We start from the raw sequence: 24,472 nt of genomic DNA on the forward strand, positions 1-24,472 counted from the left end.
GACCGCCAGACCCCCCAGATGACCTCTCCCCGAGTGATTCGGTGGTCAGTATTCCTGGCGGGCTACAATTACGCGCTCCTGCACCGGCCCGGGAAAGCGATGGGGCATGCTGACGCCCTGAGCCGCCTGCCCCTGCCGGGAACGGAGCCAGACCCGGCCCCAGCTCATCAGGTGGCTCTGCTGGAGACCCTGCCAGACCAGCCGGTCCACGTGAAGGAGGTGGCCCGTCGCACCGCCAAGGATCCAATCCTCTGCCGTGTCTTGGACTGGGTGAGAAGGGGGTGGCCGGTAGTCACGCCAGGCCCTGACTTCTCGGCTTATGCCTCCCGGAAGGATGAACTGTCGGCACACAAGGGCTGTGTGCTGTGGGGAGGCCGGGTGGTGGTCCCCTTTCCCCTCCGTGACCGGGTACTCACAGCGTTACACGAGGCCCATCCAGGCGTGGTGCGGATGAAGGCTTTGGCCCGGAGTTATGTGTGGTGGCCCGGCCTCGATCAGGACATTGAGAAACTGGTAAAACAGTGTCAACCCTGCCAGGCCTTCCGACCGGCACCGCCCCGGGCACCGGAACGAGCCTGGGAGTCTTCCCACAAGCCCTGGTCCCGGCTGCACTTGGATTTTGCGGGCCCGTTCCAGGGACAGATCTTCTTCATCCTGGTCGACGCGCACAGCAAGTGGCTCGAAGTGGTGCCAGTGCCATCAACATCCTCGAAAGCGGCCATCGTTGCAATGCGCCGTATCTTCAGCTCCCATGGCCTCCCGGACACCCTGGTGACGGACAACGGCACGGCATTCACCTCCAGCGAGTTCCAAGACTTTACAAGGTACTGCGGAAGCCGCCACGTCCAGTCAGCACCATTTCACCCGGCAACCAACGGTCAGGCGGAGCGCATGGTGCGCACGACCAAGGAAGCCCTGCGGAAGTTCGACAGCAAGGACTGGGACTACAAGCTGGCAGTGTTCCTGTTCGGCCAACGTACAACCCCACACACGGAGACCGGCCTCAGCCCGGCGGAACTCCTGATGGGTCGCCGCCTAAACTCCCGGCTGGATCGCCTGCACCCAGACAGGGCACCCGAGGTAGAGCCGACGACGGAATCACACGCTGCCGCCAGGGGGTTCTTCCCAGAAGACCCCGTCTACGCCAGGAACTACGCCCAGGGCCCACCCTGGATTCCAGCGCGAGTGGTACGGGTGCGAGGACCTCGATCATACGAGGTATCCTGTGAGGATGGCCAACTGCTCCACCGCCACATCGATCAGCTGCGGCGCCGGGTCCTCTCGGACGATCCCGTGGACCTGGAGCCCACCGAGCCAGGCGAAGAGTCAGCCACCGAGCCAGCGCGACAGGTCCCAGACTCCGTCCCTGTCCAGGCCAACCCAGAGCCTCCGGAGCTGCCACTACCAACGCCACAACCAACCTCCCCGCCCCGGGCTCCCGAGGTACATCCGACAGGCGCCCCGGAACCACGCCGCTCCACAAGGACTTGGAAACCCCCAACACACCTACAGGACTTTGTGTGCGGGTAGCCTGGACTATGGGGGGAGGGGTGTAATGTATCCGCCATTACCACGTGCGCGACCGTTGGGCCATGCGGTCAAGCACAAGCCCAGAGCTTCGTCCCTGCAGAACAATAGCGGAGCGGATCCTAGCCCGCACCAACCAGAGGGCCAGGTCCGCGGCCGAGAGCCAATGGGACTCTCGGCCACTGTAAATAACCTATAGGGTCACTAGGGGGTGTGTTTTGGTGGTGGGTTTCTGAGCATATATACCGGCCTGCGTGCCGGGGTTTCTTGTCTTTGTTCTTCACTAATAAAGTACTCTTTGCTGAATCACTCCACGTTTCGAGTACTTTTCAGTTCCCTTGCTCGAAAGCCTGATGAATTCGACTCTAGGGTTGCGGTGCTCATCTCTGTTTTAAAGCCGAAGAGCCAGCGCTGTCCGAAGACGTTTCCGTGGTCATGTGGCCAGCATGACTAAACACCAAGGCGCACGGAACGCTTTACCAATTACCATTGGTGGTAATGCAGCATAAACACCTACTTAGGATCAGGTCACAGTTTAAGGGAGATCAATACTCGGAGAATAGCTGTGGCACAGTGGTTAAGAGGGTGAGACCCCACTGGGGTATATCCGAGCAGTGGATGTGTGAATGGGGAGAGGCTTCTTGACTCCCCCCCCCCGTTGTTCTTCAGTGCAAAGTATTCCTCCCTACATTATTTTTTCACCTATGGTGGCCAGAGATGAGGTTCCACCTTCCTTTTGCTCAGATACAACCTTTCCTTAGGGCTGCTTCGGGCGGAGGGAAGGTGGCAGAGCCAGGCTTTCCTAGCCCCTTCTCAGCCTTAGGACATTTTCAGTTTGAACCATGACGGACTCATTCAACTGCATGAACTTTGCCAGCATTATTGAGAACAAATATCTGAGGGCAGAATGCACCTTCTCAGAGTCAACCTTGCCAAGAAAACCTGTGTTGAGCTGCAGTTCTAAACATTGCAAAGCTATTTTGGGAACACAAACTGACTCTTGCACACAAAGGGGTGGGCGAGGGTATCAGGGCCAGAGACCCTAAAAACGGATTCCCTTAGAGAGACTGCTATGCTGTTGTAATCCATGTGAGTTCCTTTAAACCTGCTTAACCTGCTTTCCTCTTTACAATAAAATCACAAAAGGGATGCCTTGCCTGGGACCCTCTTTATTATCCCTGTTAGGAGAATAATCCTTCCCAGGATTCTCCCCTTTTTCATGGTGGATACAGGCTGGCTGGTGCAGGTAACTGGGTGTTAGTAAGACACAGGGAGGGGAAAACAAACCTGATCCAAAAACGAATCAAGAACCAAAAGGGTGAGAAGAAAGTCTAACTGGGTGGCCAACTAGTTGGTGAGTGCCCTCTTTCTTGACTTGTCAGGCTTTCTGAAAAGACAAAGGGTCATGTCTCTGGGACATTCTGCTGGGCTTGTATTGCCTGACTATTTCCCCCCCATTGGAAGCAATGGAGGATGGGTGCACCCTCTTTGGGTGCCCATAGAATTGGACCCCATTGTCCAATCTCATTAAAACTTGGGGGTTCTTTTGAGGAGAGGCTCCAGCAAGTACACTGCAAATTTGGTGCCCCTACCTCAAACCCCTTCCCCCCAGACCACTGAATATACCCTAAGATATTTGCCATTGACTAGAATGGTCCCATAGGGCTGAGGTGTCAAACATAAGGCCTGGGGGCCAGAACTGGCCAGCCCACGGCTCTTATCTGGCCCATGAGCCACTGGTAAAAGAGAGGGAGCAGGAGGCCACTCAGGGCAGGCAAGTAGCCAGAGCCACTACGATTGTGGCTTCAGCACAGCAAAACAACCCTGTTTGAAGCAGTCAAGCAGAACCCCTTTGCTTCATGGGGCCTTGCAGTGAGCACACACCAACTCAGAGCTTACCAGCTGCTGTCCTTTACAAAGTTATATATCTGGTACCTGGCATTACATTTTATGGCACACATGACCTGGTCCAACAGAGTCCCATTTATGTCAGAATCAGCCCCTGTAACAAATGAGTTCGACACCTCTGCCATAGGGTATAATAGAGCTGAATATATTCAAGATTCCTGAGTATTTCCTGGATACCAATACAATACTAATATTAGTATGTGGGAATATTCAGATTTTTAAACCCCAAATCTGAATAATACCAAATATTTTTTCATTACACATCCCTAATAGGGGCCTGTTTAGCTCCTGCCAACCCAGCAGTTTGAAACCAAGAAACTGCAAGTAGATAAATAGGTACCGCTTCAGTGGGAAGGTAACAGCATTTTGTGTGCTTCGATGCGTAGTCATGCCGGCCACATGACCACAGAGAAGTCTTCGGACAACGCTGGCTCTTCGGCTTGGAAATGGAGATGAGCACTGCCCCCTAGAGTCGGATTTGACTAGCTTTCAAGCAAGGGAAACCTTTACCTTTATGAAGATGTACCTGCAGCACTCTGAATACAACAGAAGGCTAAATATGATTATTTTACCTGGTGCAGTTGAACATGGCAGGATCCCCCCCACACACACACACACACACTTCTGCATTCAGCCCTGCTAGCTGGGTTCTTTGTGATTCTGTCCAGGAAAGAGAGCAGAGAGACAATCGGCCAGGGATTCCAGGGAGGTTTCGCAGCTCCTGCCGACTCCATTAAAGAATCATTTGCTGTCTGTGTTTCCAACATCTTTTGAAAAGATGTCTCATTAGTCAGCTAATTTTCTCTCCCACTGGGAAGAAAAACCAACCAACCCTGGAACAAAAATGATCAGTAAATGTGCACGGCAGGGCTCAGGCGGATCAGCTGCTTGCCCGTGAAGGAGGTTTCTATGTTTTATCAACATGTCCAGTCCATCCGTTTATGCTACCAGTTCGTGTGACAGACTGGCAGGGATCCTGGGCTTGGCACGTAGAACATTTTGGAGGGGATCTCAGTGATGCCAGAATTCCAGAATTCATAAGCAGACAAAAGCAACCTGTCCAGAACATCCATGGAACTGAGACCAAAATCTTCAGTTACCAAATGGGAACGACATTTATCAACAATCTGCTGACTAGGGAATGTGTCCCTCATATATTATTTTATCTTTATTACCCAATTACTTCCTGATACATTGTACTAGCTTTCTACATTTTTAAAAAAAATCAAGGCTGAACAGGCAGCAAAGAATCCTAATTCCACCTGTGATGCCAGTTGGCATACACCTGTTTATTTGGCATTGTTGGTTTTCCTTCTGAAGGCTAGAGTGGACGATCAGTGGCTGGCCCAGGAATCTTGGGGTGCCATTGTAGCTACAGACAGAGTCAGCTGTGGGAAAGGGAAAGGTGTGATTTGTAATGGTGAAGCAGCAGGTGTGAATGGGGTGACTAACAGGAAGGCGCTGTGATTCTTGTAAAAGTGTAGGTTAGCCCTGACACGTGTGATTGTCGAGTGCTTGCATGTTAATTTGCATGCCTGATTGTGGATCTGGGTTTGCCTGTACATAACCAGACTGATTCAGGGATGTGACCAGGTGGGTGCTGTCCACAGGTCTGCTTCCTCATGGAGGGGCTTGTCTCTACCCTGGCATCCAGCATCTATACTGGAGTGCCCTTTTTTGTTTTGGAGGGAGCATCCACACAATAGGATGCTCTCACTGGGCTCCAGTCCTCCTGTCCCTGTCCTCTGACAGCTCTTCCCCAATCCTGCTTTGCTACAATCTTTCTGGGGAAAGCCCAGTCTGGATAGAAGGTGAGCATTTACAAAGGACTGCCCACATTGGCAATATTTTTCTTCCATCAGTCCTTAGCAGTCACCTTTCCCCCTGCTGTGCCACTGAAGGTCTTTTAGTGGGCTTTTTAAAAGATTGGTAATTGCCGTAGCACTATAATGCTATAAGCCCATTCCATTTTGTATATCACAAGCAAGTTGGCTGATCTTCTTTCCAAACAAACCTGCGTCTTGCTTATGCCTCACAGTAATTTCCTCATTGCATCTTGGAAGTTGTGTAGGCATGGCAAAACAGACAACATGGCCATTCTGTCCCAACATCTGTGATCGAGAAGGACTGAAGAAGAAACTTGGTCCCTGGGTGGAGTCCGGTCATTCATTAGGTGGGGGTGGGGTCTAGTCATTTACTGGGCGAACTGGGTGTAATGCTAGTAATCCCTGGACAGCCAGGTGCACACCTGAACTGACACCTAGTGGCCATTTCTTTCATATTGGTTAAGAGCCAACCACGTCATCGAGCTCCAGAGATCCATGTTATCCTGCCTTTAACCACATGACTTATTTGTTTTAACTTCATTTCTGTGTTTACATATGCTAATGGACCAGTTTGGGAGAAGATGGAGAAGACTATGAAGGGTAAATATAGTGTGTTGTGGAGCATGAAAAAGCATAGAAGGGATCTTAGGGAAGATAATTAACCTTTTTTTCCTTCAATCATTTATAATGTATTCTGCTGCAAAGCACCTAGCATCCTTATAGAAATAGCTGTCTAAGGTGGCCACTCCTGAATCCAGTGTGCAAATAGCCATAAAATTCTGGGGAAATTGGGGGTTGGAAATAGTGCAATGCTATGAAACTATGTGGAGCTGCGGTGGCTCAAGTGGTTAAGACGCTGAACTGCAGGCTGTGGAAGGTCAGTAGTCCAGCAGTTCAAGACCCGAGTGTGCCGCATGACGGAGTGAGCTCCCGTCTCTAGTTCCAGCTCCTGCCAACCTAGCAGTTCGAAAGCAAGAAATTGCAAGTAGATAAATAGGTACCACTTCGGTGGGAAGGTAACAGCGTTCCGTGCACCTTGGTGTTTAGTCATGCCGGCCACATGACCACAGAAACGTCTTCGGACAGCGCTGGCTCTTCGGCTTTGAAACGGAGATGAGCACCACAACCCTAGAGTCGGATTCGACTGGCTTTCGAGAAAGGGAAACCTTTACCTTTACTTTACCTATGAAACTATGTAGGGGGGACACAGAATGTTAACAGCACAATCCTATAAAATCAGTGGCCTTAGACTGGAGTAAATCTGCTTAGGTTCTAATTCGTTAAGTACCCAAATATGCTGAAATACTCCCTGTTTAATCCACATTCATAATAGAAATTCTTAAATGTCCTATAAACATATAATGCCCCCCCCCAGCATGCACCCCCCCCTTTGGAAGGAAAAGGGAGATAATTTCATTTTCTAAAGCAGGTCATCATTGAGCACATGGTGCACCTCCATTAGGTGAAGATGTTTTAGATTTCAAACTGTAAAATGTGAACAACAAATTCAGTGTGGCATAGTGTTTAGAGTGTCAGACTAAGTATCTGGGAGACTCAGGTTCTAATCCCCACTCGTGCCATGGAAGCTCACGGGGTGACCTTGGGCCAGTCACTCTCTCAGACTAACCTACCACACAGGGTTGTTGGGATGATAAAATGGAGGAGGGAAGAACAATGATGGCAGCCACTTCAGGAGAAAAGGAGGTATAAGTAACTAAACTGAGGACGATGTATGCTTGCAGTTATATGTGCTGTGTGCATATGTATCTGTCACATTTTTATCCCATCCTTCCTCCAAAGAGCTCTGTTGTTTTATCTGCACGACAACCTTTTGAGGTAGGGTAGACTGAGAAAGTGGTGGGAAGGAGGGTGGGAGGGATGGGGAGGGAAAGAGACTGGCCCAAGGTCACCCAAGTCAGATACACGACAGAGTGGGGATTTGAACCCAGGATACATGCAGGCGCTCTGCTGTACCACCTAGTCTTAAGAGCATCATTGTTAGGGAGTCAGAAGTGGCTGTGACTTCATATGGAGTGTCCTTTCAATGGTAAACAGAGCTTTACCACTTTACAATCATGTATAAATAGGCCCCAAGATGTTACTTTCACTGGGTGCTTGACCAGGAAATGCTCTTGCAACCTTCCATTCCTCTGAATGAGCCTGCTCAGGAGTCCTTTTCCAGCAGGCCATTTCCTCATGTTTATAGGGCTGGGACAGCCAGTCTGCCACATATGCCAATATCCTTTAAATATTTATGCCAAGCCTCACATGAGTGATGCTTGCTAGCCTCCAACCCCCTTGTTCAGTGCTTAAGGCACAGCCTGAACAGGCCAACTTGCTTTGTATTCCTGGGCAGGGAGAAAGCCAATGCTGAGAAATGTTACCTGATCACTGTTTACTCTGAAAAATTAATGTGCGGGATGTAGCTCTGTAGCGGAATACAATCTGGCCTGGGTGCATTATTGATGCTTCCTTTCTCTTGCACAATTGTTCTGTGCCCGCCTCACGTTGCACCACTTTTTTTGTGCCTGCAGCCAGTGTCCTTCTCTTCCCTTCGGGAGGCACTGTCCGTGGTGCTGACTTTGACCTCTGATGCCCCCTTAGGGGGACCAAGCTAGACTTTAGTTTAAAATAATGCAGGCAAGCAAGAACTTACCAACATGACTTTGCATGCAGGCAGAGACCTGTAGCCCATGCAGGAGTTGTGCTGTATTCCATTCACCAGTTCAGTCTAAATGGAGGTGTGCATGACCCCTCCTGTCCTGTTTGAACATATACACATGACTAAAGTTAAATGTATTTTGTACCCAGAAAGCTTTCCCGACCATGGCTGAATTTCTCTTCATATATTTAATGGGTTTTCCCCCCTCTTCTGTTATCTATCATAGCAAACTGCCAGGACTTCAGAATAAGACCCATGATGGCTACAAATCCATAGTCAGGTATTAAGACTCAATGGGAAACTTCAAAGCAATATATATATATATATATTTACTCTATTTCTCCCTAGCCTATCCCGGGGTGTCCTTATGCAGGGCTTAGCACTAGAACATGCCAAGCCAGAATAAAGGTGCAAGTGTATCCAAGCACGTACAACATCCATTTCTTGGACCACCTATTAAGCTGCAGCCAGACAGAAGAAAAGAGTCTTGGCCCAGCACCTTGTTTCTCACAGTACCCCTGAGATGCCCATACGCAGGGCGTATTCAGCTTCTTTCCCCTCAGCAACTGCTTTTCAAAGGTAGAATACCTCTGCACATGCAGGTTCCACTTAAACCACCATGATGAATAGCCATTAATGGACATATCCTCTATCAATCTGCCTAATTCCCATTTAAAGCCAAGGCCCAACACAGTTAGCAGTAATAGTTTCCAATTCAGAACTATATACCTTTGGTGCCTCTTTATTTGAGAGATTACCCACCTCTCACACCTGGATTATCTTTATTGGCTACCAAATTCCATGAGGATCTGAGTTTTTGTAACTGTAAGAAGAGGGAAAGGGTGGGTCAGGAAAAGCTCCTCCCATCTTAGTGCTGATGGTTGAAGGCACTGATGGACACAAGAATCCACCAAATGCTGGTGTTTCACAGTGTTTCTGTATTGCAGTGGGGATTGTGTCAGGCAGTTTGATCCACTCTGCTCCTGATTAGGCAGGATTTACAGAAACTTCCCTTTCAGTATGTGCTTCTGAAGAAAATGTGGCTTCTTATCTTCTGTATGTGAGCACCAAGGCAGAGCATGTTAGTTACTGCTGTAGGGTAACAGATCCAGAGTAGAGGGCTATTATGTCTTGTGCATGTGGGGCTTGGGGTTCTGTTGACCAGTCAACAAGTAGGCTGATGGGAATTGTGCACTTGGCCCTAATGACTTGATTCCTCCCATTTCCCTGTTTTAACAGTAGTGATCATGAAGACTCCAGGTATGTGCTGGCCCACTCATGTGCTCTGAGCACAGTTTTGATGTGGTATAAAGGTATAGTGGTTAAGTGTGCGGACTCTAACCTGGGAGAACTGGGTTTGATTCCCCACTCCTCCACTTGCACCTGCTGATGTGACCTTGGGTCAGTCACAAGCTCTGGCACAGCTGTTCCTGAAAGAGCAGTTTCTGTCAGAGTTCTCTCAGCCCCACCTACCTCACAGGGTGTCTGTTGTGGGGAGGGAAAGGGAAAGGCGTTTGTAAGCCGCTCTGAGACTCCCTTGGGTAGTGAAGGGCTGGGTATAAATCCAATCTCTTCTTCTTCTTCTTAATAACTTTGTAAGTGGCATACATATTCAGGGGTCCACAAATTCAGGCTGGCTTTGGTGGCCAGTGAAACTTTCTGCTCACCACTGACCAAGGGCAGCATCTTGCCTCTGTCATGGTAAGTTCTAAAGGAGTTCTGAGAGACTCTGAAACCCAGAGCAACTGTGGCATAATAGCCTTATCCTACTTCCCCGTTCTCAGCTTCGTGTTACCCAGAGACACTCATATCAAAACCACAGCAATTGAATTTGCAGACCCCTCGTCAAAGTTTATAAGGTCTTAATAATCTTAGACCTAGCATGACCAGCTCTTTCCACCTGCCCTGAGCATGCCAAAAAATTGAGCTCTGTGTGTGTGTGCATTAGATGGGGGAGCTAGGAATGCACTTTGAAGGAGAGTAGACATAACATTGCATTAAGGTCACAATGAGAGAGAAAAAAACCCAAAACTACGTAATCACGTGTTGTTTAACTTGCTCAGTGTATATATATATATATATATATATATAAAAGAAATAATGCCAGGTGCTTATCAATCATCCTTGCTTTTTCCCTTTGACTGAAAAGAGCAGAAGAAATTATACAAAGCAGTAAAAATGACAGGATAAATTATATACAGTCCACTTAATTTACATGATTCATGTGACTCATAGAAGTCCAAGTTGTTGTAGTCGTTGTTGTTGTTTGGGAGAAGGGGGAGAATCTGAGTAACCGAAGCGCATAGTCCTGATTTTTTTCCAAAAATCTTTTCTCGCCAAGAGAGCATTAAAAATGCTGTTGGCTGACAACGCTTTCTGCCTTCAGCCTGTGTGTGTGTGTGTTTGTGTGCATTTGCTGTGGTTTTTCACTAGAGATACTGCATGATGTGGGGGAGGGGCAGACAGACATTCGCAGCAGATTCTTGAGTCCCAGTTGAGTATAGAACTGTACATCTGTGGCAGTTCTGATGCTGCAACCAGGTAGGAGTTGATTGCTGTTTCTGATTCATCTGACCTTTGTTCTTCTAGAGATAAAGCTAAGGGGAAAGAGAAAAAACACCTCCATTTGCCATTCAGGTATTGTGCTGCGTACCATGCCCCCTCTGTTTTACTCCGTTTCCAACTTAGGCTGCTAATCTTCAGTGTCAAATGCTACAGCTTCATGGCATTCCAGTTTAGGGTGAAAGTTTAGGGTGAGGACTGGAGATTGGGGCGATGGTGGTTTAAGAAAATCCATTCCGAATTCACCACCCTTTCCAGCAACCACACCAGGCATTAGGTACAGATGAACAGAAAAAAGGCAGTGAGTGTTGTTGTTGGTGACCTCCCTCACCCATCCAAACCTGGGATGTGTTGCCTGCCACAGTATAAGGCAGAGGTGCTAGAATCAGTATGGCTGATGCTGCCCTCCCCAGTAGGTTTCCTGTGCCTTTAGCAATTGTGGGAGAGACAGAAATTCAAGCAGTGAAACTTTGGGGGATATTGGAAGTACAGAAAAAGGAGCTCCCTAACCAGATCAGGGTGGGAAAATCTGAGTAGTAAATCTTAAGGTGCACACAATAGATTTCAAGTTAGATGGAAGAGGTTTGAGAGAGGTATAAACTGATGTCTATGGCATTCTTGGGAAGGCATCACCCTTATTAACAGGCCCTCCATGGGATTCGCACGGTCATTCCACTTGGGCTCGGGTACCTTTTGTTGCTCTCAATGGCTCTCGTAACTAGCTGGCAGTGTTGGCAGTCCAGGAGAGTCATTTCCCAGAGTGGATTCTAATAGTTGGCCACACATGAGTATGCCCAAGGGCACTTATACCATGTGAAGTGCAACTAGAGTGGCTCACAGCAATTTACAATAAATAAAAGTCAGGATCAAAGACCCCCTTTCTGCAAAAGCCACTCTTGCTAGTCACTGTCAGCTGCAACAATTGGCTGATAAGCTTAATCTCAAGGACTCTTGCTCCTTGAAGCACCTTTTGCAGTGCAATCCTAAATGGAGTCACACCCTTCTAAGCCTTTTGACTTCAACAGAAGGATGTAACACTATTTAGGATTGCACTGTTAGCATCTTGCTGGTCAAAGTACTGATAGCTTTGGCACTGTTGGAGGGCAGGGGACTATACATTCTGCTGCATCTGCATGGAGGGCTTCTTAAAACATTTCATTTATTTGATGGTTGGCTTGTAAAGCACCTTCCTTATCTCTCATGTGCATTTATGTTTTATTTCATTTTTTACTGGACTCTCTCCTTCCTGTATTGCTCACCCATCCCAGCAAAGGCAAAGAGAAGACAAAGGGAGATCACAAGTAGGTGTTCTGATCAGCTTTCTCTTGGCAAGCAATCTTCCCTCTCTCACTTTCCCCTCCCCCCTCCCCTTCTCCTTCCTTCAGGGTTATAAGCAGGGATAGAACTTGGACAAGCTCACTGCTTTGGTGGTGGCGACTTAAATGGGCCTATGGATGAGATTGCCTCTGTTCTTAGCAGTTCAGTGAAGCCCTTCAAATGCCAGCAGCTACCTACAAAATCTTTAATTTTTAACAAAACCTTTTTTTTTTACAAAAAGTACAGCATATAACAAGAAAACAAAGTCAGTAATTTGGAGAGTGCCTGCTATTGTTTTGGCAAAAATCCTGTTATGTTAGCCTATTCAAATGCTTTCACACTTTAATGAGCAATTATCTGCAGGTAACAAAGCCATATCAGAAGCTCTTTACACTTTCACATTCAGTCCTTTTTGAAGTTTTGAAGAACATGATTTTTAAAGTTAGATTTCTAAAGGCAAAAGCACCTTTTCTCTGGTTATTCAGCTCTAGGGCCTCCTCCACCCCTGCTTCTTTTTGTAGTTTTGTACTTATAAAAGAATATAATGAGTCACTCTGATTTGCATAATAATGTACTGTAGTCAGTACAGCCTTATAGAAGTCCAACCATTTCAAATACCTCCTCCCCCCCACCCCGCTCTGCTTAATAACATCATGGATGGGTCTACGTTTGACTTAAGAGGCGAGTATGATAGTGTCCTTGCTCCTCCTACAATAGGGTAGAATTAAGAACAGGAAGAAGGGCACTCATCATTGGCCACCATGTCGCCCATCTAGTGTTGCTAACTCTGGGTCAGGAAATCCCTGGAGTTTTGGCGGTGGAGCTTGGGGAAGAGCAGGGTTTGGGGAGTTTTCTCCAGAGGAACTAACCTCTCTAGGCTGGAGATCAGTTGCAATATTGGTGGATCTCCAGGCCACAGCTGGAGGTTGGCAAGCCCATACCAATCCCTTTTCTGCTCTAGCACCTACTGACAGACATTGGTGCTGCAGGTTTACTGTTCCATTGCAAAGATTCTCTGCTTCCAACTTTCTGCATGCTCTGAAAGTACATTTGGATATGAGCTGTATCTCCTTTTAAAACGAAAGGACTTCAGCCCTTTCAGTGGGTGCCAAGGTTGCCAACAGGGTTGCCAGGTCTTACCTGGCTGCTGGTGGGGAGGGGGGGCCCCTTCTTCTCCAGGATTCTTTGGCATGTGTGCAAAGTTCACACGCCGCAATGACATCACCCGGAAGTGGCATCACTGCGCAGGACACGTTGCGGGGTGATGCTCTAGTGTTTGAGAAAAACTCTATAGTAACTGTAGAGCTTTATCTCAAATGCTAGAGCATCCCCCCACAATGTGCCCTGCGTGATGAGGTCAACCTCCAGGTGATGCCATCACGCCAGGCATGTTGGCGTGGATGAGACTGTTTGGGGGTGGGGCTCCCCCCACTGGCTGACGAGGCGGCAGCAGACTGGGGGCCCTGAAAGCGGGTAAACCTCTGTCCCCATGGGGGGGAATGGCAACCCTAGTTGCTAACTGGTCTGGAGAAAAAAAGGCCTGTCCCTTTAATAGAGGATTAATGAATGGAAATGGGCAGGTGAAGTTTTTCACAGCATGAAATTAAACAATATCACCTGGTAATTGCTTGCAAACTGATATGAAGGGACAGCTAGAGGGACCAGTTCTAAAGCTGGCAACCCTTTTTGCTACTGAAGTATACATGCTTGCAAAGTGCTACTCTCGGTAGCCATTTGCAATCCCTTATGCTCACTAAGGCATGTTATGCGCTGATTCTAGTGGATCTTCAGGTTCCAGGGAGGCAGCTGTGTTAACCTATAGCAGGAAAACAAGAAAAAGGGAGCTTGTGGCACCTTGAAGGCCAAACAGATGTCTTGTGGCGGGAACTTATGTTCGGTACAAGGTGCTTGCACGCTTTAAGGCCAGTGGCCTGGGACTGCCTCTTCCTATAGCAGCCCTTTATCTTTGTAGTGCCTTCAGAATAGGTGGCCCATTCTGCTGCCACATATGCAAGGGCATTTGCTCTTGCTCCTCCCACTTGGTGGAACGGGCTTTCAGAAGCAGTCCAGTAGGCCTGAGAGGCTGTTCCATTTGAAAGGGATACTGGTTTGTGGCTTTGTGCTGATGATTTGGGTGCAAATATAATTTGTTCACTTGGCAGCTGACCCTTGTTGTTTAAAGTGGTTGGATTATTTTTTTAAAGTTTATTTGTAAGCTGGCTGTGCAAAGTGGGTTTTCTCTCTGTGGTTTATGGACACGCCACATAGGATATTGTTTTTAAAACAAAGATGTTTGTAGATTGGAAGAACCCACTTCCTGCCTTTGAGAAAGTGGCCTGTTGTCCACCAAAGCTTATTCTACAACAAGCTTGTCTGGGCTGCAAAAATCTTTCGTTGTTTTCCGTCAAGTCCTCAGATCTGTACTGCCTCCCCCCCCCTGTCATTGTTTTCATTATTATGTTTGATATTGTGACTTCCACATGCTCTGATCCAGAGGTCATTTCGGGGGGGATCGCGGGGGAACACAGTTCCCCCGGGTGAGGTGCAGGGGGGCGGGGCACATGACGAAGCCCCGCCCCCTGCTTCCGGCCCTCATTCAGCCAGGAGGAGGCAGGAGAAGAGGGAGGGTAAGTTGCTTCCTCCCCGCCTCTCCCCACCCCTGCCTGCCTGGGGCCAGGGAGGGCCTTGGCGGGACTTCCTCGTACTCCCGCTGGCCTTGCAGGTCCACCGCCGGGCCCCTGATGTCAGGGGGTGTGGCATATGCTAATGAGTTATGCTAATGAGTTCCCCTAGCTCTTTTTCTACGAAATGACCCCTGCTCTGATCTGAGGCCTCCACAGCCTTTAGCTTTATTGGGTCTGAGACCCCCATCCTTCTTTGAATGTTATTCTCATGATGTTGATGATGTAGGGCTGCCGACTTCAGGTTGGGAAATTCCTGGAGATTTGGGGGTGGAGCCTGGGGAAGCCGAGGTTAGAAAGAGGAGGGACCTCGGTGGGGTATAATGCCACAGAATCCACCTTCCCTCAGGCAGCCAGTTTCTTCAGGGAAACTGATCTCTGTTGTCTGGAAATCAGTTGTAACCCCAGACGTTTTCCAGGCCCACCTAGCGGCTGGCAACCCTATGCTGATGCAGCTGTAGGGATCTCAAATTCATCTTTCAACACCCCTAATCCTCACTTCAGTTTTCTTTCTCCCTTCTGCATATTTTTATTTCATACATTTTTATCCTACCCATCCTCTAAGGAGCTCAGAGCAGCAGACAGTTGTTCTCCTGCCTCCGTTTTATCCTGTCAATAGGGTTGCCAGCTCTGGGTTGGGAAATACCTGGAGATTTTGGGGGGGAGCCTGAGGAGGGTGGGGGTTTGGGGATGGGAGTAGGGCTGCCAGTTCCCCCCGGGGGGCAGGGGTTTGCTCACTTTAGAGGCCCCCGATCCACCAGCCTGGATCCACCCAGCCAGGGAAATCCTGCCCCCAAAGTGCCTGGATCAGGCCAATGTGCCTGGTGTGATGACATCACCCGGAAGTGACATCATTGTGCCAGGCACGTCACCGGGGGGATGCTCTAGCATTCATCCTGGAAACTCTATCGTATCATAACCATACCATACCTCTCAACAACTCTGTGAGGTTGAGAGAAAGCGATAGGCCCAAGCCTGTCTTCAGATCTAAGCAACCACAGCAGAGTGGGGATTTGAACTGGATCTCCCCAATTCTGGTCTGACATGCTAACAGCAACACCACCCTGGCTCAAAAATACAATCCATTGTTTTGGCACTATTTCCTGTCTCTTTAAACCCTGCCCTCCTTTCCGCCAAAATGTATGCATTTTTCAACATCGCGTGTATATCCATAAATCAGCATCACACATATGTGGAATCATGTATATGTGGCATGCACTGGATTAACAAAGACCATCTTAACTAAGTTTAAAAACTGTACAACATGTCTTCACAATATAACTGAATCTATCATTTGTGTATGGTTGACAAGAACATCAGCTAATAGCAAAAGAAACAAAACAGGGAACATTCACTCATACGTAGATTCAACTTTTGCAAGCTTCTTCCCCCATTTAGGTGGGACTACTGGGCTGGCTTATCCCTATCATTTCTGACACTGTATGTTGGGCTTGGTATTGTATCCTAGGCGTGCATTGGCCCTCTGGCTGGATCGCATCCTGCAGAGGCCAAGTGAAATGATATGGGGTAAAACAACAACATCCCATTCAAGCATATAGGGCTGAGCATGTGGTGTAGTAGTTAGAGGGCTGGATCTGGGAGTTTTGAAGCCCCATTCTGCTAGGGGAGAGTTCTAGGTGCGCTAGGACCAATCACACACTTAAGTCTAACCTCCCTCTCAGAGTTGTTGTGAGGATAAAATGGAAGAGCAAAGAATAATGTCATCGGCTGCTTTGGTTGGCTAGTGGAGAAAAAAGGCAAGGTATAAATATCTAAACAAAATAATTATGGCCTAATAAATGGTAGCTGCAATAACCTTTGGTTTAATTTGTACATGCATTTGAAATTCCGGGGTGGTCTACCGTTACTTGCCAGCCCATGTACAAGAACTTCCTGCTATGCTTGTTTTCTGCTTACAGGGAAGATTCCCCCAAAAATGGCATTCACCCCCTGCTGTGTGAGTGGGTCAGACCATGCAAACACCTCGGAATTCTGCCTGCCTCATGTCTACCTCGTTCTGCTTAGGGATGACACAAACTTTGGTCGTGGTGGGAAGTGCCATCAAGTTGCAGCTGACTTATGGCAGCCCTGCAGGGTTGTCAAGGCAAGAGACAAATGGAGGTGGTGGACCATGGCCAGCTTCTGCATAGTGGTGACCCTGGTATTCCTTGGTGAACTCCCATCCAAATACTAACCAGGGCTGACCGTGCTTAGCTTCCAAGATCTAACAAGCCTGGGGAGCCTGGGCAATCCAGTTCCGGGTGCAATCAGTGTTCTAACCTTGTTCAAAGAAGCCCATTCTCTCATGAGTCAAACACTTCATAGCTGACCATTTGCTGTTGATGCAAAATGAACTTTTGAGAGTCGCTTCAGAGAGGCAACATTCAACATGGCAGTCTGCTGGGTAGCCCTCTTGGCCCCCCCCCCCGCCCCCTGGTGAGACTGAAATGCCTCTTTTTTGATGTCTTTTTAACTTATACCAAAGACAGTGCTTGAGGGACAGGGATTGGGAAGGCAGTGCGTGTACAGAACATTTTGATCTGGCAAAACAATTTTTTGAGGGTACTGGATGCAAATTACAAACAAATCGGGATGACAGAAAATTCCTGAAGCTGCAGCACGTGTAGGCAGCCTTTAGGGTGCCCATGTTTCAAGTATGGAGTGGCTCAACCCTCCCTCCACTGTAATTCTGGGAGATCCCCAGGGCCCACCTAGTGGTCGGCATCCCTAAATGTAGTAGCGCTGTAGACTAGCTTTACTTCTGACTGTCTTCAGCTCTTCGGTGTTAAGCAAGGGAAGGCTATAATTATGCCTGGCCAGTGGTTAATGTCCCCTCCTCAATATACTTTTAAACTTCCTGAATGGGAGGACTTGTAGATCGCTGGCAGAACTCCTGCTTTGCATGCAGAAGGTCCCGGGTTCAACCCCTGGCGATCTCCTTTAACGGGCATTTCTCTGCATGAGAACCTGAAGAGTTGCAGCTAAGGCAAGGAGACGGTATTGAGCGAGATAGATCAGTTTGGTGGAATCAGTTTAATATGGTCAGAAATGGGCTTGCAGATAGGCTTTTGGTGTAATGTCACACATGACAATGGAGCGAGGCAACACCCCTCCCACCCATGATCATAAAAACATAAGAGAAGCCAATGTTGGATCAGGCGATTGGCCCATCCAGTCCAACACTCTGTCACAAAGTGACCAAAAATACCAGGTGCCATCAGGAGGTCCAGCAGTGGGGCCAGGACACTAGAAGCCCTCCCACTGTTGCCCCCCCCCAAGCACCATTGGGTGAAGAAGTACTTCCTTTTATCTGTTCTAACTCGACCGCTCAGCAATTTCATTGAGTGCCCACGAGTTCCTGTATTGTGAGAAAGGGAGAAAAGTACTTCTTTCCATAGGCGTAATCTTCGTGGGGGCGGCGGGGCTTCAGTCCCCGCCGAAATTTTCAGGAAGGTGCTCAGCCTCCCCCGGGAGCCACCCTTGCTCCTAGCACAGCAATGCCTCTGGCCCAGCCCCAGCCCCCCCGGGAAATTGGAAAGTCTACACCCTTGCTTCTTTCTCTACCTGCTCTATCCCATGCATAACCTTATAAACCTTGATCATGTCACCCCTCAGCTGTCGTTTCTCCAAGCTAAAGAGCCCCAAGCTTTCTTCATAGGGAAAGTGTTCCAACCCTTTTATCGTTCTAGTTGCCTTTTTCTGCACTTTTTCCAATACTATAATATTCTTTTTGATCCCATTCTTTTAAGATCCCATTCTGCTTTCACGAAGTTACCTCAGGACCAGTGTTCCCTTTAAGCTGAGTTAGTGTGAGCTAGCTCACAGTTTTTTAGCCTCTGGCTCACACATTTTTGTCTTAGCTCATGAAGGATGGCCCCAGAGCAAACTAATTTATGCAGTAACCCAATTGCTCGCTCACAACTTTAATGCCAGTAGCTCACAAAGTAGCATTTTTGCTCACAAGACTCTACAGCTTAGAGGGAACATTGCTCAGGACAAATGTAGCCCTTGATTCCTGTTAGGCAACTAGTAAAAACATAACGTAAGAATGTGCCCTGAAGAATTTTGCACCAAGCCCTGTTCCTGTTCTCAGCAGACAGAGATGGAATCACCTTTTAATTAAAAAAAACCCCAAAACACCTCAAAATGCATATCCAGTTATTATAAAGGCAGATTAAGTTCTGAATAATTCAGTGGCAGCCCGTAATCAGATCCATGCCTCGAGTCCATCTGGAACGCGAGTGGCAAGGCATCCAGCAGTCCTCCGGCTCCCTTTCTACCCTGCTAAGCGAGTCCCCGGCTGCATGTCTGGCAAATGCCTGTGCAGGGGGCACCCAGAAAGAAAGAAATGGAACCCAGAGACCTGCAGGCTGGCAGATTCTCAGCTGAGTTACCAAATCACTGACATTCTTTGTAGGGGCCCAATCCAGGGTGTACAGGCACATCACGGGTAGCACCTCTGAGGGTTGTCGTCCTGAGCATTCTTAGCTGTTCTCAGATGTTCTCATCCAATATTCACGAAGGGGATGGTGTCAGTTCTCCACCGCCACCGCTGGCTTCCCATCTGCGCCATTCCCTTCCCCTCGGTGGTGGTATTTTGGCAGTTGTGGAAAATGGGGGGCCATGGAGCCTTGGTTTAATGCCGCAAGCAGCTAGGAACGGGGTGGGAGTGACCAACAGACTCCTAACCCATCTCTGCATCCCAAGAGCACCTCCAGCACAGGGGGTCCTGCTCGTCCAAGCCCCCTCCCGTCTGCTGGGATGGTAGCTTCGTGACACGCATAAAGAGTTTGCCTGATTTGAGACAGGTAGGTGATGACCTGAGTCCTGCTGGTTTTTGGATTGTGTATGCAGGTGGGGGGTACACAGGTAAATGCCAGGTGCCAAGGTGTAATTGGGTCAAGGGCAGGAATAGGAGGTGGGGCTTCCAGTTTTGCATTACTCAGAGGCTAGATGGGGGGGGGGACCTGATGGTATCCAGAAGGAGCGAGCATGATAATGTTTCTTATTGCTGCTTATTTTATCACATGATTGCTGCTCTCGGCCATGAAATTTCCTCAATGATTAAGACCCCAAAGTGTTAGGGGCTGGATAACCAGAACCAAAAAATTAGATGAAAAAAAAATCACAAATTCAGTTATGTAGTTAAAATATGACAAAGTGGTGGAAGATGGCATCAAGTCATAGCCAACTGCTGGAGCCCCCGTAGGGTTTCCAAGGTGAAGGAGTTTGCCATTGTCTTCCTCTGCATAGCCGCCCTGGACTTCCTTGGTGGTCTCCCATTCAAATACCAACCAGGGTCGACCCTGCTTAGTGTCAGAGATCTGATGAGGCTAGCCTGGGCCATCCAGTTCAGGGCTATGCCAAATTACCGTTTCTAATGTGCCACGGAACAGCCAAGGATGTTGTCTAGGAGGAGGTATCTCCATAGGGCTTGAGGGTTCACCAGGAGAGACATTTCAGACATTCATAAGTGTGTGTGATATAGTCCTGTTGTGGAATTGTAACATTTCTGTAATGCACATGGTGGTTGGCTTGTATGAAAGTGTCTCCATGCATGCAGAAGGCTCATCACATCCAGAAGATGAATGAGGCATCAAATTAAAGCCTAAAATGCATACACTTGCAGGGGGGAAAATAGAGGTTTACAACATTTCCTCAGAAATTGGGGGAAAGGGAGGGGGAGGACAAAGATAAAAGAAAAATAAGCAGGTAAAGGCAGGCTACAGCTTTTGAAAGGTATAGGCTGTGTGAGTTCATTTGATAGAAGCAAGCCCTTCCTAGCCATTGGTTCAGTTGTTGTTATGGAATGTTTAGGAACATTCCAACTGCTCTGAAGATTTAAAAAAAACAACACTGTCAACACTCAAGGCCTACAGACAGATGGGGCATTTATTAGGAAGCACAAAAAGGAGGAGGCAGCAGTCATAACACTCAACTAAATAGTGGCGTGATTAGTGTGCTCTGTGTGTTTAGTGCAAAAAGGAGTGAGTGAGCATGAGAATGTGGGTGGAAAGGGACAGAAAAAAGCACATCCTCAAATATTTGCAGCTCTCTTCTCCTGTAACATAGCAATAAAAACCACTTCAGTGAATATCTGGGGATAAAAAGCAGATTTGGGGTAACTTGGTGGACTGCCAGGTGCATATTAGATATTGGGATAGAAAGGATTCTTGATATATGATATATTTTTACATATCTTTTCATCTCCTTATGATAAAAGCCAAGGCACATTTTAAAAATGATAATACCCTTCATGCAACTACCCGAACGGATATTGTAGTGGTTCAATGTATGGTCCTTGTTACTCTGGAAAATGCCATGCACGTTGATGGCACTCTATAGATAACAAGTAGTAATAACAACAGTATAGTCAACCCACTTTGCTGCAAACTCACACAGCAGATTCAAACAGATCATCTGGGAGGTTTTACATGTGTAGAAGAGGAGGGGTTAAAGAAATTAAAATTTACTCTTGAATGAGGCCTATTGGAAGTCACTGAAAGCTGAGATGCATTAAGAGTGGATTTGGCCCTTGAAGGATTAATGACATTCCCTGTTCTTGCTGCTCAGATAGATTGCTCCTGATCAAAAGCTGCTGTTCAAATTGCCTGCCATGGTTGTAGCTCATATCAGCAGTTAGCCAGTGACATGATTCTGATTTTCTTCTCCTCTTCCCCAGCCACAGCAGCATTCAGTGGTTGAACATGCTTTACTGCATTAGGCTGAGAGCACACAGGGACACATAGATGTGGCAGCGGTGCCACTTGGCCTGGCCTGCTGCCCTCACTAAGCCTCAGAGAAAGCAGATATTTGGCTTTTTGTCTATCATCTTGAAAGTGTTGGTTATCCTATACCCCCCTCAAAGTAATTAAGTATTTTAATATTATTTTGCATGGCAGTTATTTAAACACATGACCTTTTCATCCCTGATTTGCATCTGTGTACAAGTTGTGCCCAGGGAAGGTGCCTGTATCCATCATCCTTGGTGTACTCTACTTATTTTTTGGTCATGTAATGGGGGACTGTGACTGCCCACAGAGCATATGAAGCTGCCTCTTCCTGAGTCAGATCATTGGTCCATTAAGGTCAGTATAGTCTGCACAAGCCTGGAGACAAAAGTCCCGTCCTTTAATATTGTGTCAAAATGGGCAGTTGAAGCTTTCCATGGCATGGAGATAAATAACATCACGTCCCATGAAGCCTCTGTTAAGGGGACAGGATATTTTTCCTCCAGGCCAGTGGCAATCCTGTTTCTGGACCTGCAATCCTGTTTGGGACTGAATTCATGCAGCTACCTCACCCACTCCCTCTCCTTTGAAGGCAGATGGACTCATTCCTTGTTCTCAGATGAAAGGGAATGTAATTCATTCATTCATGTAGCTTTTCATTATGTGTTAATTGTGTGCCTGCAAGCACCTCTCACATTTCAAAGGGTTCATTCATATTGAAAAGAAGTCAGGGCAAAACTGCAGGTTTCAGGCAGCTGCTGGAATTATTGAATCTGCCTCTGCCAAAAAAAAAAAAAAAGCATAGAGAATCATCCCCTGCTTTGCTGTTCATGTGAAGATAGGGTTGCCAACCTCCAGTTAGTACCTGGAGATTTCTTGCTGTTATAGTTGATCTCCAAAGGACCAAGATCAGTTTCCCTGGAGAAAATGGCTGCTTTGGAGGGTGGGCTCTATGGCACTGTACCCTGCTGACGCCCCTCCCCAAATTCTGCCCTTCCCAGGCTCCACCTCCCCAAATCTCCAGGTAGTTCCCAACCAAGAGCTGGCAGCCCTACCTGGAAACCTATTCCTGAACATCTGCTGTGAATTGTTCCCCTGGGGAGCCACTATTTGCCTTTTTGGGAAACTTCTATGTACCAATATCTACAAACTAGTTTCCCCAATGGGGCATGTAAGACAGAGATGTTCCACCAGGCCTGTGGCTGAGGACAGCTATGGTCTTTCCATCAAGCCTGGCCTCTTCCATCTTCCTCCCCCCGCGAGGTTAAGGATATAAGTGCCATCTGAATTAGGATAGAAGCTGCTGTTGTTTAGCCATTAATCTGATTTTTATTGAAGCGTTTTTATCGAGATGTTGTTCACTGCCCTGAGCTCTGTGCCGGGGTGGGTGGGTGGGATCTAGAAATCAAATAAACAAATTATATATAAAATACTGACTTCAAGTCAGGAAAAGGGGGGAGGGTGGCTGAAGCCCCTTCTCCTGTGCTGCGGAGAAGGCTCACTAACTGCCTGGTGGGGAAAAGGTCCTGTCCCTTTAGTAGAGGCTTAATGGTCTGTTATTTACCAGGCGATTTTATTTACCCCCCCTGAAAAGCTTCAGCAGCCCATTTCCACACTTTGTACTTCTATTCAAGGGACAGGGCATTTTTCTCCAGGCCTGATGGCAACCCAGTTGCCATCCTCCTGATCTCCTGTGTGCCTGTGAGTTTAGTTCCCAGCATCGATCCCCAGTGCTCATCTGCCCCAAAGTCCTCATGGCAGTCATGTGTTGTCCCCCCCCCCACATGGACTTCATCCAACCACACAAACAAATTTATCTCAAATTATTATACATCTAGACAGTACAATCCTGAAATTAACAAATATTCATAGCACTGGTTGTTTATCAATTTATTTATAATAACGCAGAAAGCTGAAACAAATACTTTTTCTAGAAAATACTTCTCAAGTTAATTCTATATGTGACGATATTATGGTTCTACTGCTTTGTATTTAAAGTACTTTGAAAAATTTGGAAGTTAATGTTATTTTATTGATGTACCATACTACCAAAATATTAATAAAAAGTTTATGATTACAAAAAAAAAATGTGTAAATCACCCAGATGTGTAGGGACCGGCTTTTAGACAAATTTGAGTAGGCCGAAAGGTTGCCACTTTCCTGACTAGGAGTCTGGAAGGAAGTAGCTGAGCCCAAATGAAGCATCCTCCTGTGTTTAAACATCGCAACCAGGGCTTTTTTTTGTAGAAAAAGCCCAGCAGGAACTCATTAGCATAACAGGCCACACCCAACAGCTGGAACTCATTAGCATATTAGGCCACACCCTGCCACCACAGCTCATTAGCATATTAGGCCGCAGCCCCGTGTTGCCAAAAGTGTGGTCATCCAGCCACACCCACCTTTTGCTTCTTATTCTGTTTACCTTGTTTGTTGTCAAAACCCAGGGCCTTTTTTTGTAGCAGGGACTCCTTTGCATGTTAGGCCACACACCCCTACTGTAGCCAATCCTAATGAGTTTCTGCTGTTGGGTGTGGCCTATTATGCTAATGAGTTCCTGCTGGGTGTGGCCAACTCAGGAGCCAGCCGGAACTCCGTTCCTGTGCGTTCCTGCCCAAAAATAGCCCTGACAACAACTCTGTGAGGTGGTGGCATTGGCCTAAAGTTAGGTGGCATTGGCCTAAAGTTAGCCTTCTTGGCACAGGGTTTTTTTTTGGGGGGGGGTGGGATTGATCCCGGTTTTCCTCACTTCTGGTCTGACACTGTAATCACTGATAGCTGCATACCTGTACAAAATTTAGTCCAAGCAAATGCATTTATTCGCTTGTCCTTGTTTGCTCATCCTCCTCTTGCATCCCTCCCCTCCTCAGTGTCAGAATGTAGGTTATAAATTCTTTAGGGCAGACAGCTGACTTTTCTTTTTAGCTTGTGCTCTTCTGTAGAATGCCACATTATTATAAACAAAAGTTTATAATAAGAATCTTAAAATATCTAGAAGAACTAAGAGAATCTGTCTAGTTTGGCATTTCTCACAGTGGGTAATGAGATGCCCCTGGAGGCTTGTGAACAGGGCATGGCAGCCAAAAGTCTTCCTTTCCCCCCCTCTTTCCAGCATTTCCAGTACCCAAAGGTATACTACCTCCAAATATGAAGGTTCTATTTAGACCTGACAAGTGGAGACCCGCAAGAAACTTGCGGAATGGTTATCCTATTCCTCACACCTTTGCTTCCTCCTGTCTCCCTCTACCTCTCTCACACTCT

The 24,472-nt window shown here is 47.5% G+C and overlaps 1 protein-coding gene across 4 annotated transcripts in view; it reads left to right on the top strand.

The window, feature by feature from the left end:
- OTOF (otoferlin) overlaps positions 1-24,472 on the top strand; it is a 217,717-nt gene that overhangs the window by 124,931 nt on the left and 68,314 nt on the right. The window contains exon 6 of one of the 4 annotated variants that reach the window (XM_015405380.1): positions 11,754-11,786. The exons of the other annotated variants lie outside the window; for them this stretch is intronic. Coding sequence (XP_015260866.1) covers positions 11,754-11,786 — 33 coding nt within the window. The remainder of the gene's footprint in view (positions 1-11,753; positions 11,787-24,472) is intronic. 4 annotated transcript variants of the gene reach the window in all.

This window comes from Gekko japonicus, unplaced genomic scaffold, assembly GCF_001447785.1.
Source record: "Gekko japonicus isolate JY-2015 unplaced genomic scaffold, Gekko_japonicus_V1.1 scaffold977, whole genome shotgun sequence".
NCBI lineage: Eukaryota > Metazoa > Chordata > Lepidosauria > Squamata > Gekkonidae > Gekko > Gekko japonicus.